The 15,513-nt window shown below is 41.7% G+C and overlaps 1 protein-coding gene across 4 annotated transcripts in view; it reads right to left on the reverse strand.

The window, feature by feature from the left end:
• Positions 1–15,513, reverse strand: part of USP37 (ubiquitin specific peptidase 37) — a 52,805-nt gene that overhangs the window by 23,779 nt on the left and 13,513 nt on the right. For 2 of the 4 annotated variants that reach the window (XM_073304955.2, XM_073304956.2), the window contains exons 7-14: positions 15,154–15,251; positions 10,578–10,662; positions 9,082–9,243; positions 8,023–8,154; positions 5,235–5,358; positions 4,673–4,878; positions 3,416–3,533; positions 1,915–1,994 (exon numbers count right to left, since the gene is read on the reverse strand). In XM_073304955.2, the coding sequence (XP_073161056.1) occupies positions 1,915–1,994; positions 3,416–3,533; positions 4,673–4,878; positions 5,235–5,358; positions 8,023–8,154; positions 9,082–9,243; positions 10,578–10,662; positions 15,154–15,251 (1,005 nt within the window). The remainder of the gene's footprint in view (positions 1–1,914; positions 1,995–3,415; positions 3,534–4,672; positions 4,879–5,234; positions 5,359–8,022; positions 8,155–9,081; positions 9,244–10,577; positions 10,663–15,153; positions 15,252–15,513) is intronic. The other 2 variants (XM_073304958.2, XM_073304959.2) reach the window with 2 other exon arrangements.

Here is a 15,513-nt window from a genome sequence, read left to right on the forward strand (position 1 = left end):
CAATGCCAATCTACTGGTAAGTGTAGACATGGCCTTAGACTGGTTGGCCCTGAAAATCAAGCATACTAGAGGATGAAGAGCAATCACTAACACAAACTGGGCAGAGGGTTTTTTTGTTTAATTTTGGTTTGTTTTTTTTTATTAGTCATAAGCTTTACCTAACTTCTAAAACTTTTGTTCATGAAATTACCACCAACCTTACAAATATTCACTGTGTGGTGAGCCTTCCCTCTTGCACTGCATTTTGTGTTTATTTAGACTGGGCAGGGACCACGTGGTATTATTTGAATGATGGTATCACCAAAGGGTCCAAATTAGGGACCCCACGCTCCATTATGCTAGGTACTGTAAAACTTACACCATGACAAGATGATCCCTGCCCCAAAGAGCTTACAATCTATGTAATGATTCCATCTACGTGATTATAAGTACCAAGCACACTATCAGTACTGCTTCAAGAGTACTGTGTATTTCTAATGATATCAGCCTGTCTAGCCTCTCAGCTACAACCCAGATATTCTGCTCTTTCTTCAGAACAAAGCTGGCAGCTATAAACCTCTCTTCCCAAACGGGAAAGATCTGATCCTTATTAGGAGACAGTGCAAGCTCTGACTTTCCGGATGGAAGGGTATATAGGGGAGAAACCTCTCTGGACTCTTCCTTGCAGCCCCACTATACTCACTGTGATATAGAAAGACAGCAAGCACCAAGGTGAAAGGGATGGTTGGCCACGCAAAGTGAGGTCCTTCATTGAACTCAACGGCATTTCTCTGTCAGTCTGGGTGTAAAGTGGTAACTTTTGAACACCACAATTGATCTATTCCAAAGTTTCAGGGAATGTTTTAGGCATCAATGGACAGAATCCTATTGCTTTTAGTGAAAAATCGGAAAACCGAAAGGGGAAAGTGGGAACTGCTTGGAGCCCCAGGTATGTGGCTAGCACATGTATCAGCTTCAACCAGGTCTACCATAATCTGTAGATCAAAGAATCAGTTGATGGCAGCCATTAACAAGTTCCAGCATAATTCTCACCCCACTGCCCATCTCAGCCTTGCCCTCCTTCCCAAATGAGTTTAAAATGTTGATAACATGTATGACTTATCTCCCAGGCCTGGTCTACACTTAAAATTTAGGTCAACATAACTACATTGCTCAGGCATGTAAAAAATCCACATCCCTGAGTGATGCAGCTGTGCAGTTTAACTCCCCTAGTGTAAGACAAAGCTAGGTCGATGGAATAATGCTTCTGTAGCTACTGTTGGTATAGCTGTGTCTAACACTACGGGGTTATGCCAGCAAAGCTAAGGCACTGTAGCTATGCCAGTACAGTCCCCATTGTACACTGTACCCCGAAATAAATAATGGGGGGAGGGAGGAATGCACAGAGCCACAGGCATGGGGAGGAGAATGGGGGAGGGAGACATCAGAGCACAGCACCGCAGGCATGTGGTGGAGGGGAGGAATGATGTAGGGGGGGGGGCATTCAGAGCTCCTGATTCAGGGGAGGAGAATGGGACACAATGATATGGGGGCACAGAAATACCCGGGCATGTGGTGGACAGGGTGAACAGGGGCATATACTGGATGCCGTGGAAATGAAGGATAGGGCCCCAGCATGAAGTAAGGGAGAGGGGTTGCAGGGAGCCCTGAAACAGAGGGAGATGGAACGGTCGTCCACAAGAAGCTGGGGGGTGGGGAGGGAATGGAGGAATGTCAGACTCCCCTGGTGTGTACAATGAGCTCTGCATACAGAAGCAATGATGCGTACAATCCTCTAATTACATCTACCATTTCACTCTTCATTCTCTTCATCACTTTAGCCCTGCTCTTCCACGCTGTCCTATGTACCAATACGTTTATCTGTTTTTATTACATGGTTTTTGGGAAAGCACCAGAGTAGGATTTTACCCTTACCTGGGAAGCCTATTGAATTTGTGTGTAACAACAGCAGACTTTCCATTACACTTCTCACAAGAATACTCAATCTCCTCTGCCTATTAAAGACAAAGCAAAATATAAGGATGACTCAACCAGATCTCCATTGAAAGCAGATGGCCTTTTTCAGTCCAGTGTTTTTCTGAAGAGGGCAGTCATCTATTTCTTAACTGACTTATTTCAACATGACATACTAAAAAAGGAATCAGATAAGAGAACAAGAAATAAGCTCACAACTGAAGATCTGTCAGTTAAGACAGGTGGAATTAGTTAGGGAGAAATTATTTTTTCCAAATCTGGAAAAAACATAGAGCTAGAAAATAGAGAGGGCAAAGAAAGATTAGTACTCAAAATGACAGGACAGTAGTTTTGCAAGACCTTCAGCTTTTCCTCTCAGAAACATCTACCATGTAGCTTTTCATAGCCCTTACTGGACAATATTTAATTCTCCATATCCTTAGTCCAAAGCTCCTATTTTTTTTCTCCTGAAAGGCCCTCTGCCTTTGGGATCATTACTGATGTATCACAGTTAAACAGAATTTTCAAGCACAGACAGCTAGAGGAGATGAAAAGCAGCATGCGAGGAGTAAGCATACAACAGCAGCAATATTTAGACATTGTCCACTGTTTATATAATTCATTTCTACAAACCAGGGGTCAAAACATGCCACTACTCTTCTACTAAGGATGGAAGTCTGTACCTCAAGCATAAGCAATGGGCTTATTGTTCAGCCTTAGAAAGGATAAGTCCATGTTTCCAATCAGTGTATCAAAATAAAATGAAGACCAGTGTATATAAAAGGGACCATGGCAGATTTCACAGATTTAAAAAAAAAAAAAAAAAAATCTTACTACTGATCAGTTTTGATTTCAGAGGGGACTCTTACCAAAATGCAATACTATGAATTGTACAGGAAATATTTATCTCCAGTTTTGAACAAGCTCATGTTGGAGGTCTATTTACTGTGCATGTATCTAGATATTTTAAACAGATATATATGGCCTCTGGTCTCTGTACTGATTTAAAGAGACAGACTAGTTGTCCAACCACCCGAGCACAGGATTGAGAACCAACAATTTATGAGTTCTAATCCCATCTGAGGTGGACTCTTCTCTAGGATTTACAAAATTCTTCTGCACCTCAATCTCCCTATTTAAGGGACAGTAAAACATGTACATCCCAGGAGCATTGTGAGGATCAGTTTGTGTCTACACCATATTTTAAGATTAAAAGCATTAGTGTGTTGTTTGCACACAATCTCTACAAAGTATTTGAAGGTTGGACAGTTCATATGCCTACAACCCCCGCTATAAATACCCAGTAAATGCTGATACATGTGCATTGTAAGACTACCCCTCTCATTGCATGGTAATATACAAAATCGAATTCTGTTACTCAATATATATTGATGTGGGGTGTGTGTGTGTGTGTGTGTGAGAGAGAAAGAGAGGTGAATAGTAATAAATAAGCATTATGTACCCTGAAAAAAAGATCAAGGGAATCCTGGATGGATCGAGAAGGAAGTAATTTCTTTCTTCGGGGAAGATCAATGGAAAGATCATTAAACTGTTCTCGTTTAGTGACTGTTTCACCACACCTACAACAAAAAAGCACATGTGATTTTGCCTATACGTATGTTGGGAAATCATCATAGTTTATATGGTTTATTTCACAGTAACTTTATGCATCTTGACATACTGAGCCCATTTTAACTCATCAAGATGATGAAGTCTCTCACTGACTGAACTTACGCTTTAATTTTGGGACTTGGGTTCAGTATTTTCATGATTTAAAGAAATAATTCCTGTGAGTAATAGTTTGAGAGCAAACATGAACCCGATCTTTAAGAAGTACTTTGGAGTGGTCAAAGGATCTGTCATATGGGAAAGTCAACAGGCCTGGTAGTATAGCTAAAAGCCCTCCAATCTGCATCATCCCTCTCAGGACGAAAGGAGTCAGCCCAACATCACAAGGGAGCAAAAGGAAATCTGATTTTTTAAAAAAATGAAATACTAATATGTGCACACCTTTAAAAACCTTAATTTCATTTCAGGATATAAAAACTGGACCCAAGTAGTATCATACAGCTTTTAAGAGCACAATATGACACATACATAACAACAGTTGTCTAGAATGATGACATGATTAACAACAGCACAGTACCAAATGTATGTGGCACTGGCCATAGAGGTGAATGACCAGGTAGATGTGCTTACTCGACACATCCTTGTGTAGCCTCTGCTGGCATAGCTCCTTATGGAGCCACAGGAGAGCTGCTATTCCCTGGAAGAAACCACTGGGAGAATGACAGAGAAAACGTGGCCTGCCTACTTCTGGGAACAAGCCCTTTGCTGCTGTAAAGCCCTGATCTTGTCTAGAGGGCATGGATGGGAAAGCAAAAAAAACACCTACACTGAAACCAAGGCCTCTTTCTTGCAAAAACAGATTTAAAAGCTAGCAGGCTGCTTGGCGAATATGTTACAGTAAAGAGCAGTGTAGTGTGAGGGTTTACCCTGTGACTACACTTAATCCTCCTGTGCAGACAGTTTCAAGCACCTGGAAAGTTTTCATTTCTGCTTATATCATATGTAGGAAAAGAAGGAAACTGTTTAGTACTACATGTGGCAGTTGGTTTGTGGATGAATAAGATCACAGAATATGAAAATACTCTCCTTCCACCTGCAGAACTTTTACTTCTTCAACTTCAAAAGTATTGTCTTTCTCAAAAATACTTACATTTTACATATGATAGAATGTTGAACCTCAAACTCTAAGTTAGTGATAACTGGACAAGTGTAAACTTTAGTGGCTGAGATGTCATCAGAGGCCCGTCCCGGCGAGTTATCTTCACCAGACATTGGCTCACTCTTCCAAGTTTTGTTTAACTTTTCCATGTCCTCCTTCAGCTGATCCAAACACTGGCTCAAAAACTCATGTGCATCCTAGAAACGGTGTAAATACTTTAGATTAGAATGATTCTCTGCATGTCCTGCTTTCAATCTCTCTACTATACACGTGTGTGTGTGTGTGTGTATGAGAGAAAAAACACACAGACTAACTCTGAATACAATGGTCTTATATAGGATCACATGTAAGTTCTGTTATAACCACAAAACGGATAAGAGCCATCCATTCAACTAACAGCTCAATCAGTATCAATTTGACTCCAATGGGCATAGGCTAAGTCAAACAGACTACTGCTGAGCTAATGCACAATGGGCATAGACTAAGTCAAACAGACTACTGCTGAGCTAATGCACAAAGCATACAAGCAATTTGTAGAAGAGAAAGCACTTACATTTTGCATGTAACCCGAGAATCTCTCTGCAGTAGCTGAAATGGCACTTTTTACTTTCTTGAGCAGCTCTTTCTTTACCTCAGGGCTGCAGACATCCTTTTTTGCAAGCAGATGGGCAAAGCGTCTGGAGAAATTAATGCAGTGAAAGGTTGGTTGGCTGGCTTTCCAAATCTTATGGTAGGTAGTGTAAAACCTGAAGGTTTCTCTCTAAAAACGTTTGCCAAGTCTGTTTTCCATTAGAGGATGAGGCAGAGGGGTTCATCTTGTATAATACCTCACAAACTGTCCCCACCCTCTTAGATTCCAAGTGTTTTAAAACTTAACTCCTGATGCCATCATTTCAGTGGGACTCGGCATTTAAAAATTCCTCCAATGTAAAGAGCACAATAACAAAATATGTTATGTAAAATCTCTTATGAAATAACATCCCATTACAATAAATAGATAAATAATTAACCCTAATTCTTATGGACAATAAACACTTTTATAAATTACACTCCACCCAGCTGCAAGTCTTATTTCTTTTTGCAATACAAGAAGTTGCAACATATAGCTTCATTCATTTACATAACAAAGGCTGAAGAAATCTGGCAAGACAAGTTTGTTTTAACTCAGATATACCATTATTGTTGGTAACTTTATTAATAATCAGGTGATCCTCCCTACCTTCAATTACTGTGATCTAGTTAATTTCATAGTGCTCTTCAATGGATAGATACCCATAGTATAATACATTCAAAGCAGAACGATCTACACATCAGATTTTATATATGCAGACACATATTAACCCTCGATATTGAGGAAGGCAGCAGCACATATACATGCAAGTGACATACGAAAAAGAAAACTAACTATTAGTTAACAAAAGAATTGGATAAATTTGCCTGAAACAAAGCAACAGAAGACAGACACTATGATGCATTTAAGTCAGTCCTGTTGTACCTTTACACTCAATTGCACATGGCCCTCCATGAGAAGATCCTATTATAATGGGTCACAAGAGCTATCTACCTAGTTTGCCTGTAAGGATATAGGGCACCGTCTTTAGTGCAGCTTTACAGTGCATTTATACAACTAGAATTGGAAAAATATGCACAATGGCCCATTTGACAGACCTCTGAAAGAACAGGACTTAGTTGAGAGCACAAGGGTGGTCTTCAGAAATTCCTATTTTACTCTATCTGCAAAGTTGACAGTAACATTAGACAAAGAGTCCACAACATGGTTATTCTATGACTGAGGTCGTATTGAAAATCCTGGCAAAAGGACATTTCAAATGGCATACAGAACTGCCAAGTCCAAACAGTCCAGGAAGAGTTCAAGGAGCTCAAGAGAGATAAAACAGAAATAGAAAGGGTCCGAAGACAGATAACAAAAGTAATTACAGACATAAAAAGACTTCCAAAGGAGAAATTAAAGACTAGAACCATTTAACTGGGAAATGGGACAAATAAGAGGGCATATGAGAGCAATATATAAAATACTGAATGGTACAAGGAGGGTAGAGCAAATACTATTTGCCCTTTCTGGTAATACAAGAACCAGAGGATAGTCCGTGAAATTTGAAAGGCAACACAATTAAAACTGATAAGAGGAGAGACAGTTTTACACAGCACATAACTCATGTGCTGTGTAAAACACAGTGTGGAATTCATTGCCACAAGGTATAACTGAGACAAGCCAAAAGCTTAGTAGTATTAAAAGAAGATCAGACATCTTTATGGACAGTAAACCTCTACAGTTACATAAAGTAGAGTAAAAAAAGTATAAAACATAAACCCTCATGTGCTAGGGCATAAGCCAACAATTAACTGACAGGGACTAGAAAGATGCTTCCTCTATTGGGAAGTTCTTTCATGTTTGTCTTATGGATTTGCTTTACTTTCTTCTGAAACAGCTGGTTCTGCCAATCTCAGAGAGGATACTGGGTTAGAGAGACCACTGATTTGACACAGTACGGCAATTTCTTTGCACCCTACTTTATGTTTCTAAAATCTGTCCCTCAATACACTTATAAATTCCCAAATTATGATGGATTTTCAGAGACAGCAAGAATTGTTTCCATTTTCCTAATTTTACATTCCAGCTAGGGTTGAAGGCACAACCAACTCTTACATGCCTGTACTCAAGCACCATGTCCTACAAATTCACCCCAAGGTCCAGTTTGCAGATAGAGTAAAACAGGAATTTCTGGTTATGGAACAGCTGCCATATGAGGAGAGATTAATAAGACTGGGACTTTTCAGCTTGGAAAAGAGACGACGGGGGGGGGGATGATAGAGCTCTATACAATCATGACTGGTGTAGAGAAAGTAGATAAGGAAGTGTTATTTACTCCTTCACATAACACAAGAACTAGGGGTTACCAAATGAAATTAATAGGCAGCAGTTTAAAACAAACAGAAGGAAGTATTTTTTTCACACAGTGCACTGTCAACCTCTGGAACTCTTTGCCAGAGGATGTTGTGAAGGCCAAGACTATAAAAGGGTTAAAAAAACCCTAAATAAGTTCTTGGAGGCTAGATCCATCAATGGATATTAGCCAGGATGGGCAGGGATGGTGTCCCTAGCCTCTGTTTGCCAGAAGCTGGGAATGGGCAACAGGGGATGGATCACTTGATGATTACCCGTTCTGTTCACTCCCTCTGGAGCACCTGGCACTGGCCACTGTCGGAAGACAGGATATTGGGTTATATGGACCTTTGGTCTGACCCAGTCTGGCCGTTCTTATATTCTTAAATAAAGTTACCATAAAAGAAAATATCGCACCCAAGCAAATGAAGTTTACCTGATAAGTGCATTGAGTGGAATTTTTTTCCAAGGGATACCCTGCTTAAGCAAATCATTAGCAAACGACTGAATTGAAAACAAGGACTGTAAAATGGCATTCATGTAGCAGGTATTTCCCAAGTTTGAAAATCTGAAAACAACAACAAAGGATATTATTGAACATTGACCTTTTAAGCCGTTTGCTGTTCTCCATCCCAACTGCTCCAACACAGCTCCTCCCTCCTAGACCATTAGTAGGGTTGCCAGGTGTCCGGTTTCCAAACAGAACGCCCAGTCAAAAAGCGACCCTGGACTCTCCGGTCGGCACTGCTGACTGGGTGGTTAAAAGTCCAGTCGGCATGCCCGCCCTAGCTCCGTGCGGCTCCTGGAAGTGGCCGCCAGGTCCCTGCAGCCCCTAGGCACATGGGCAGCTATGGAGGCTCCATGGCGCTGCCCCCATCCCAAGTGCCAGCTCTGCAGCTCCCATTGGCCAGGAACCGCGACCAATGGGAGCTGTGGGAGCAGTGTCTGCGGGCATGAGGTCAGCACGCAGAGCCCCCCTGGCTGCCCATGCACCTAGGAACTGCAGGGACCTAGCAGCCACTTCCTTGGAGCTGCGATAATTGCTGCCAGGACCCCCATATTCCCTCCCACACCCCAACCCCATGCCCTCCAAACCCCTCATCCCCAGCCCCACCCCAGAGCCTGCAACCCCAATCAGAAACTTGGCAACCCATTAGTCATCTTGTATATCTGGAAAGCATCTATGGGTATTTCTACAATCTAGATATAAAAATACTGTGATTGATCATTTGGTACAGAGAATAATTTTCAAACAAGCTTATTCCTTTCACAAGTTTGTTGGATTCACTATATCAACTACTAAATTCCCAGGTTAGCATTTTAGCGAACAATTTTCTTTTCCCAAACTGGGAAAAGGGCTCCTTACTCAGGCACAATTCTCACTCATTTCAGAACCAGGTCTTGAATTTGTTTCTATGTAATTAGTACACTTCAGTCTGCTCACATTCAGATGACAGGGGAAAAAAAGTCTGGTATCAAAGTAGCTGAAACTTACCCTTGTAGCTGTTGCTGTGGGTGGCTGGAAAGGGGCACTCGAGGTTTGTTCCATCCTGTGTAGTCTTGATTCGATCTCATTTTTTTAACAGAAAGTGGGGCTGGCTGAGAGAGAAACCCCAGGCTTCTTTTGGCTGAGGGCGTCTGACTTGATATGCTAGACCTACAGTGCAAAAAAAAAGGGGAATAAAATGTAAGTTTTTAAGTGCACTGTTCTTTCAAGACAGTAGCAAAGACAACAATTATAGCTGATGACAAAAATGACAATCGTATCAGCCTTATCCATAGCACATGTCAAGGTGCTGCCTATTTACTTATGGCAATTTAAATGGGATTGAGTTGCAGGAGAGAATGCTGTCCTACTCTACCTTTATTAGATTATGTCTTGAAGAATCTCAAAACAGAACTCACATACAGGAATCGCTTCACTAATAAAATGGTCCCGCCTTTGTAATGAATGGTAGCAGCCAGGCAAACAACTGGTGCGCACTACATTGCAAAATAGTGGGCTCCATATGGGAAGGGGAAACACTGCTCCAGAACATCCACCAAACCCCACAGCAGATAAGTCTTTTGTTTTTAAAGTACCATTGGACAAATCCCCACATAGTAAACTCTGGGAAGGATGGTCTGAGGCATGACTAGACCACAAGTCAGGAGATCTAGTTTGAATTTATGGCTCTGCCATTAACTTTCCATGTGAACCCCCTAGCAAGTCATTTAATCTCTATACCTCAGTTCCTCATCTCTACAATATGGATAATATTTCCTCTCTCCCTACCCTTTGTCTGGTATAATATGAAACTATGTGGGGCAGGAACTGTATCTGTCTGGTGCCCAGAACAACGTGGCCCCAATCTGGCACTACTGGAATACAGCTACTTCTTATAAAAATAACTACACTTTATCTACCTGGGAAGGATGAAGGCTGATTCAATCTCACTGGCATTTGAACCAGGAATTCTAGAGTTTAGGTATTTTAAATGTGACACAGACCATTAAACCATCCACTCTTTTCCTTGCAGAGTTTGGTTTTGATCCCAGATTCTTCCAAATCCCTCAGGTAACATGGTGTGAAACAATCAAGCCCATAGAACTGAATATGGGGCTCTGATCTTCACTGACACAGTGACTCCTATACCCAGCACCAGCAAAGCTCCCTTCAACAGCAGAGCTTCTCAACAGAGAGGTATGTTGTATATGACTTTAATACAACCCATGTTTTTCTTGGTGAAATCTTACAACGTGCAAATTAAGAGATTTTAGGAAGCCCGTCTAGCCCAATATGCATACAGACCACACGACAACCCAAGTCTTGTACAAAATGAGAGCAAGTTTCAGCAATCTTGCATTATTTATTTTTAAAAAAATGAGATGCACTTGTTTTCATGAATAAAATATGCATAGCATTTGGTAAACACACGAAAATTCAAATGCCTAAATTCCTGAAAAACAGCTCTTTGTCCAGTAGACATAACACTACAGAGTCATGCCTACCTGTCCAGGTTGGAATTGCCAGTGGAGTAGTCCTTTGATGCGGACCTGCTACCATAAAAGGAGGATGATTGTAGAGGCAAAACCCCTGGAAGTGCAACAGAAAAAACATGTGTCATTTATTCCAACTAGCTCAGCTATGCATACTGTACTTGAGGAAGATAAATGACTATACTTAATATGTAAAAGGTTTAAAAACCTTTTCACCAAGTAATTTTTTCAGAGTTGTGTAATGAAGGAAGTACTAGCTCTAAATACTAAGTGCATGTACTTTTTTCATATAAGCTAAAGTTCAACTGGATACCTCCACCCTGAAATTCTGATTTGCTTATTTGAAAAGGGCTGTTAGAATGTGGAACCAACAACTGAAACAATGTAATGTGTATTTGTCAGTTGTTCAAACATGAAAAATAGACACACAAATCCTTCCTATGATTTCCAATACAGTGTACACAAAATTCAAAACAAATACCCTGTACTGAAAATTAAGTTTCTTTTCCTACTCTCCATTTCACGCTAAATTAATGTATATTTGCGGGCAAAACATGAAGTGTTTCAAATGAGATGTATTTTCACACCCCAGTGATTCGAATAATAAATGTTGCCACGTAAAACCATAACTTCACAACATTCAAGCACATCTATTAAATGTTCAGAGAATTATTGTTCACTTTCATCATGGTTTTGGGATGGAAGATGCAGAGTTCAGGCGAACTGCACAGCCTGAAGGACGTTTACTGCTGCCACCTGTACTTGCAGATAAACAGAGAACTTCGCTTTCTAATTCTGAAGTCCTTTTAAAACCTATCCTTTTAAAAAAAGACTTCACTCATCAGTTCAGCATCAACCTTACTTGTTCGACTAGCAAAATCGTAGTCTGAGCTATACCAAAATGAAGAGTATTCACATTTTTAAATCTGTACCAGCCAATGTTTCTCACAAAGGCAGATCTAGATTACATTCCCCTTTGTGAACAAGGTGCTCAACCTTTAGAATTGCAATAAACTACATCCTAGAATACTGAAGGAGCTGACCGAGGAGATATCCAAGCCACTAACGATTATCTTCAAAAACTCATGGCGTTTTTCTGCGACCAGGGCAAGGCCATTTTCCTCAAAAGTGGATGTTCCCTCTCGAACAAGTCTACGCCAGTTATCCCTATCCCAGGCTGCTGTCTCTCAGTGTGTGTACTCCACTTAGGAAGGAACTGTCAATTGCATGCATACAAAATGGGAAATGACTGCCTAAGAAGGAATACGGAGGAAAGGGATCTGGGGGTTATAATGGATCACAAGCTAAATATGAGTCAACTGTGTCACACTGTGGCAAAAAAAAGTTAATAGCATTCTGGGATGTATCAACAGGAGTGTTGTAAGCAAGACACAAGTAGTTATTCTTTCACTGTACTCCACACTGATAAGGCCCCAACTGGAGTAGTGTGTCCAATTCTGGGCACCACATTTCAAGAAAGATATGGACAAATTGTAGAAAGGCCAGAGGAGAGCAACAAAAATGATTAAAGGTCTCGGAAACATGGCCTATGAGGAAAGATTGAAAAGTTGGGTTTGTTTAGTTTGCAGAAGACTTGGGGGGCGGCAGGAGGCATAACAGTTTTCAAGTACATAAAATGTTGTTACAAGGAGGAAGGTGAAAAATTGTTCTCCTTAACCTCTGAGGACAGGACAAAAAGCAATAGGCTCCAATTGCAGCAAGGGAAAAACTTCCCAACTGTCATGGTAGATAGGCACTGAACAAATTGTCTAGTGAGGCTGTGAAATCTCTGTCACCAGAAGTTTTTTTTTTTTTTAAGAACAGATTAGACAAACACCTGTCGGGAATGGTCTAGTTATTACTTAGTCATGCCTTGAGCGCAGGTGACTGGATTAGATGACCTACTGAAGTCCATCCAGTCCTACACATCCATGATTCTAAGAAAAGAATTGCATTAGAGTTTGTGTCTGCCACTTAACTATCTTGACTTGCCAGGACTATTTATTATGACTTCTCAAGGTCCTCTCCAGCCCTACATTTCTATGATTTTATTAATCATTTGAATTACCATAAAGCCTTAGAGTCCTAGTCATGGACCAGGAGCCCACTGTGTTAGGTGTTGTAAAGACAGACTAAAAGACAGTTCTTGCCCCCGAAGACCTTCCAGTTTAAGTATAAGACAAGAAACAACAGGTGGATAGCACAAGGAATCAATGAGGTCTGGTCTACACTACCACGGTAAATCAATCTATGCTACGCTACTCCAGTTACGTCAATAATGGTACTGATGTCGACATAACTAGATCCACTTACCACTGTCTTCAGTCTACACTTCAGTCTTACTTCAGTCTACACTGTGCTGCGTCAACGGGAGACGCTCTCCCACTGACCTACCTTATGCTTCTCGGGAAGGTGGACTACAGAAATCAACAGGAGAGCACTCTCCCATCGATTTAGCACATCTTCACCAGACCAGCTAAATCGATACTGCTGCATCAATTACAGCAGTGCCAATTTAGCTCCGTAGTGAAAAGATTCCCTGAGAGAATATTTGTCAAAAAAAATATATCAGTGCTCTTCGTTATTTTTTGAAGTGGGGGCCACTTTGGCAAAAAAAACCTTCAATGTGAGCGCCACGTCAACCCGACACAGACGGTTGAACACTCCAAGTTCTTTGTTGGTTGATATGGTAATATTACTGTTACTGGTAATATTGCTTGGGGTGCAGGAGGAGGTATGGGGGTCTGGCTCTGGGAAAGGGCTCATTGCTAGGGCAAGGGCTTGGGGTGCAGGAGAGAGTATTGCGGGCTGGCTCTGGGGGACTTCAGGTTGGATGGTGGAAGAGCTATTCAGAACCTGCCCATTGAAGAGGCGGCACTTACTTCGGGTGGCCCCCGCCCCACGCCACTCCTGGAAGGGACAAACGCGCCCCTGCAGCCTTTGGAGGGCACATGGCTCTGCGTGCTGCCCCACTCTGCAGGTACCACCCCCGCAAATCCCACCAGCCACAGTTCCCCGTTCCCGGCCAATGGGAGCTGTGACGGTGGTGCTTGCAGGCAGGAGCAGCACACTGAGACCTCTGCTCACCCACTTTCACCCCGGGGCCGGAGGGGCATGCTGGCCACCTCCGGGAGCAGCGTGGGGCCGGGGTAGGCAGGGAGCCTGCCTTAGCTGCAGCCCCTCTGTGCTGCCAGAGAGCACAATCAACAGGGAGCCGCACTTAGGGTCCATGGGAGCCGCCACTGGCTCATGGGACTTGCAGCGAAGAACACTGAAATGAATACTGGTCCCAGCATACCAGTGCCCGAAACACTGCCAAGTTTTTTGTAGGCATCATGGCAAACAAAAGCTAGGGAAGGATTTGAAGGAGACTAATTAATATGTGCAGCAGATGTTTACGGGTAGCTCCTCCCAAGAATGAGCCATAACGTGGGAGAAAGCACAAAGGCGCTTGTTTGAAAATTCAGCATGTGACCAACGGAGGCTGGTATTAATCAAAGTTGAGAATTCAATAGTGAACGAGAGATGATAGGTAAACTTGGACCTGCAAGCCCAACTTCAGTATAGGGCAAACTGGTTAAAACTATAATAAAGAACAAAATTGTCAGACACATAGATGAACATAATTTCTTGGGGAAAAGTCAGCATGGTTTTTGTAAAGGGAAATCATGCCTCACTAATTTACTAGAATTCTTTGAGTGGGCCAACAAGCATGTGAACAAGGGGGATCATCTTGAATACCGCCTACATCTTGAATACTGCATGCAGATGTAGTCGCCACATCTCAGAAAAAGATATATTGGAATTGGAAAACATTCAGAAAAGTGTAACAAAAATGATTAGGGGTATGGAATGGCTTCTATAAGAGGAGAGATTAATAAGACTGGAACTTTTCAGCTTGGAAAAGAGAACTAACGGGGGATATGATAGAGGTCTATAAAATCACAATTAGTGTGGAGAAAGTAAATAAGAAAGTGTTATTTACTCCTTCTCATAATACAAGAACTAGGGGTCACCAAATGAAATTAATAGGCAGCAGATTTAAAACAAACAAAAGGAAGTATTTTTTCCACACAACACACTGTCAACCTGTGGAACTCCTTGCCAGAGGATGTTGTGGAGGCTAAGACTGTAACAGGGTTAAAAAAAAACTAGGTAAGTTCACAAAGAACAGGTCCATCAATGGCTATTATCTAGGACGGGCAGGGATTGTGTCCATAGCCTCTGTTTGCCACAAGCGGGCGACAGGGGATGAATCACCAGATGATAGCCTGTTCTGGTCATTCCCTCTGGGGTGCCTGGCATTGGCCACTATCAGAAGACAGGATACTGGGCTAGATAGACCTTTGGTCTGACCCAGTATGGCCGTTCTTACGATAGGTTGTGAAGGGCCTTGAAAGTGAATACAAGTAGCTTACGTTTGATGTAATAGAGGGGGGAGCCAATGGGGGACTTCAAAGAGATGGCTGACATGGTCAAAGCGACAGGCTAGGAAACTATTTTTGCAGCAGCTTTCTTAATGGATATGAGTGGAGCAAGACCACATTTTTTTCTAGGCTAGAGGAAAGGAAATAAAATGCATGTTTACCTGATGTCCTGTTCTCCTCTGTCTGTTTCAGATTCAGCTGTTTCTCTCTGCTACTATTTAAAAACTTCCATGCTGGATCACTTACAGCTTTGTTATTGCTACAGATAAATGGGAGCTGAAGTCAGAGCAGTTATGTGAAGTACAGCTTTTTCCTAGTTAATGTTTACACTTTAAATTTTTTTAGATATTTCATTTTGGCCTTTGTTATAATTAACTATGAATTATGTTGTATACCTCATCAGCAAACAAATTTAGCCAACTAATTCATTAAAAAGGCCTTTTCACTATCATGTCAAACACACAGCCTACATATCTCTGCTGTATTAAATACCACCCCCCTTTGTGCTGTGACCTCTTACA

The sequence above is a fragment of the Lepidochelys kempii genome, chromosome 11 (genome assembly GCF_965140285.1).
Source record: "Lepidochelys kempii isolate rLepKem1 chromosome 11, rLepKem1.hap1, whole genome shotgun sequence".
In the NCBI taxonomy this organism is placed as follows: domain Eukaryota; kingdom Metazoa; phylum Chordata; order Testudines; family Cheloniidae; genus Lepidochelys; species Lepidochelys kempii.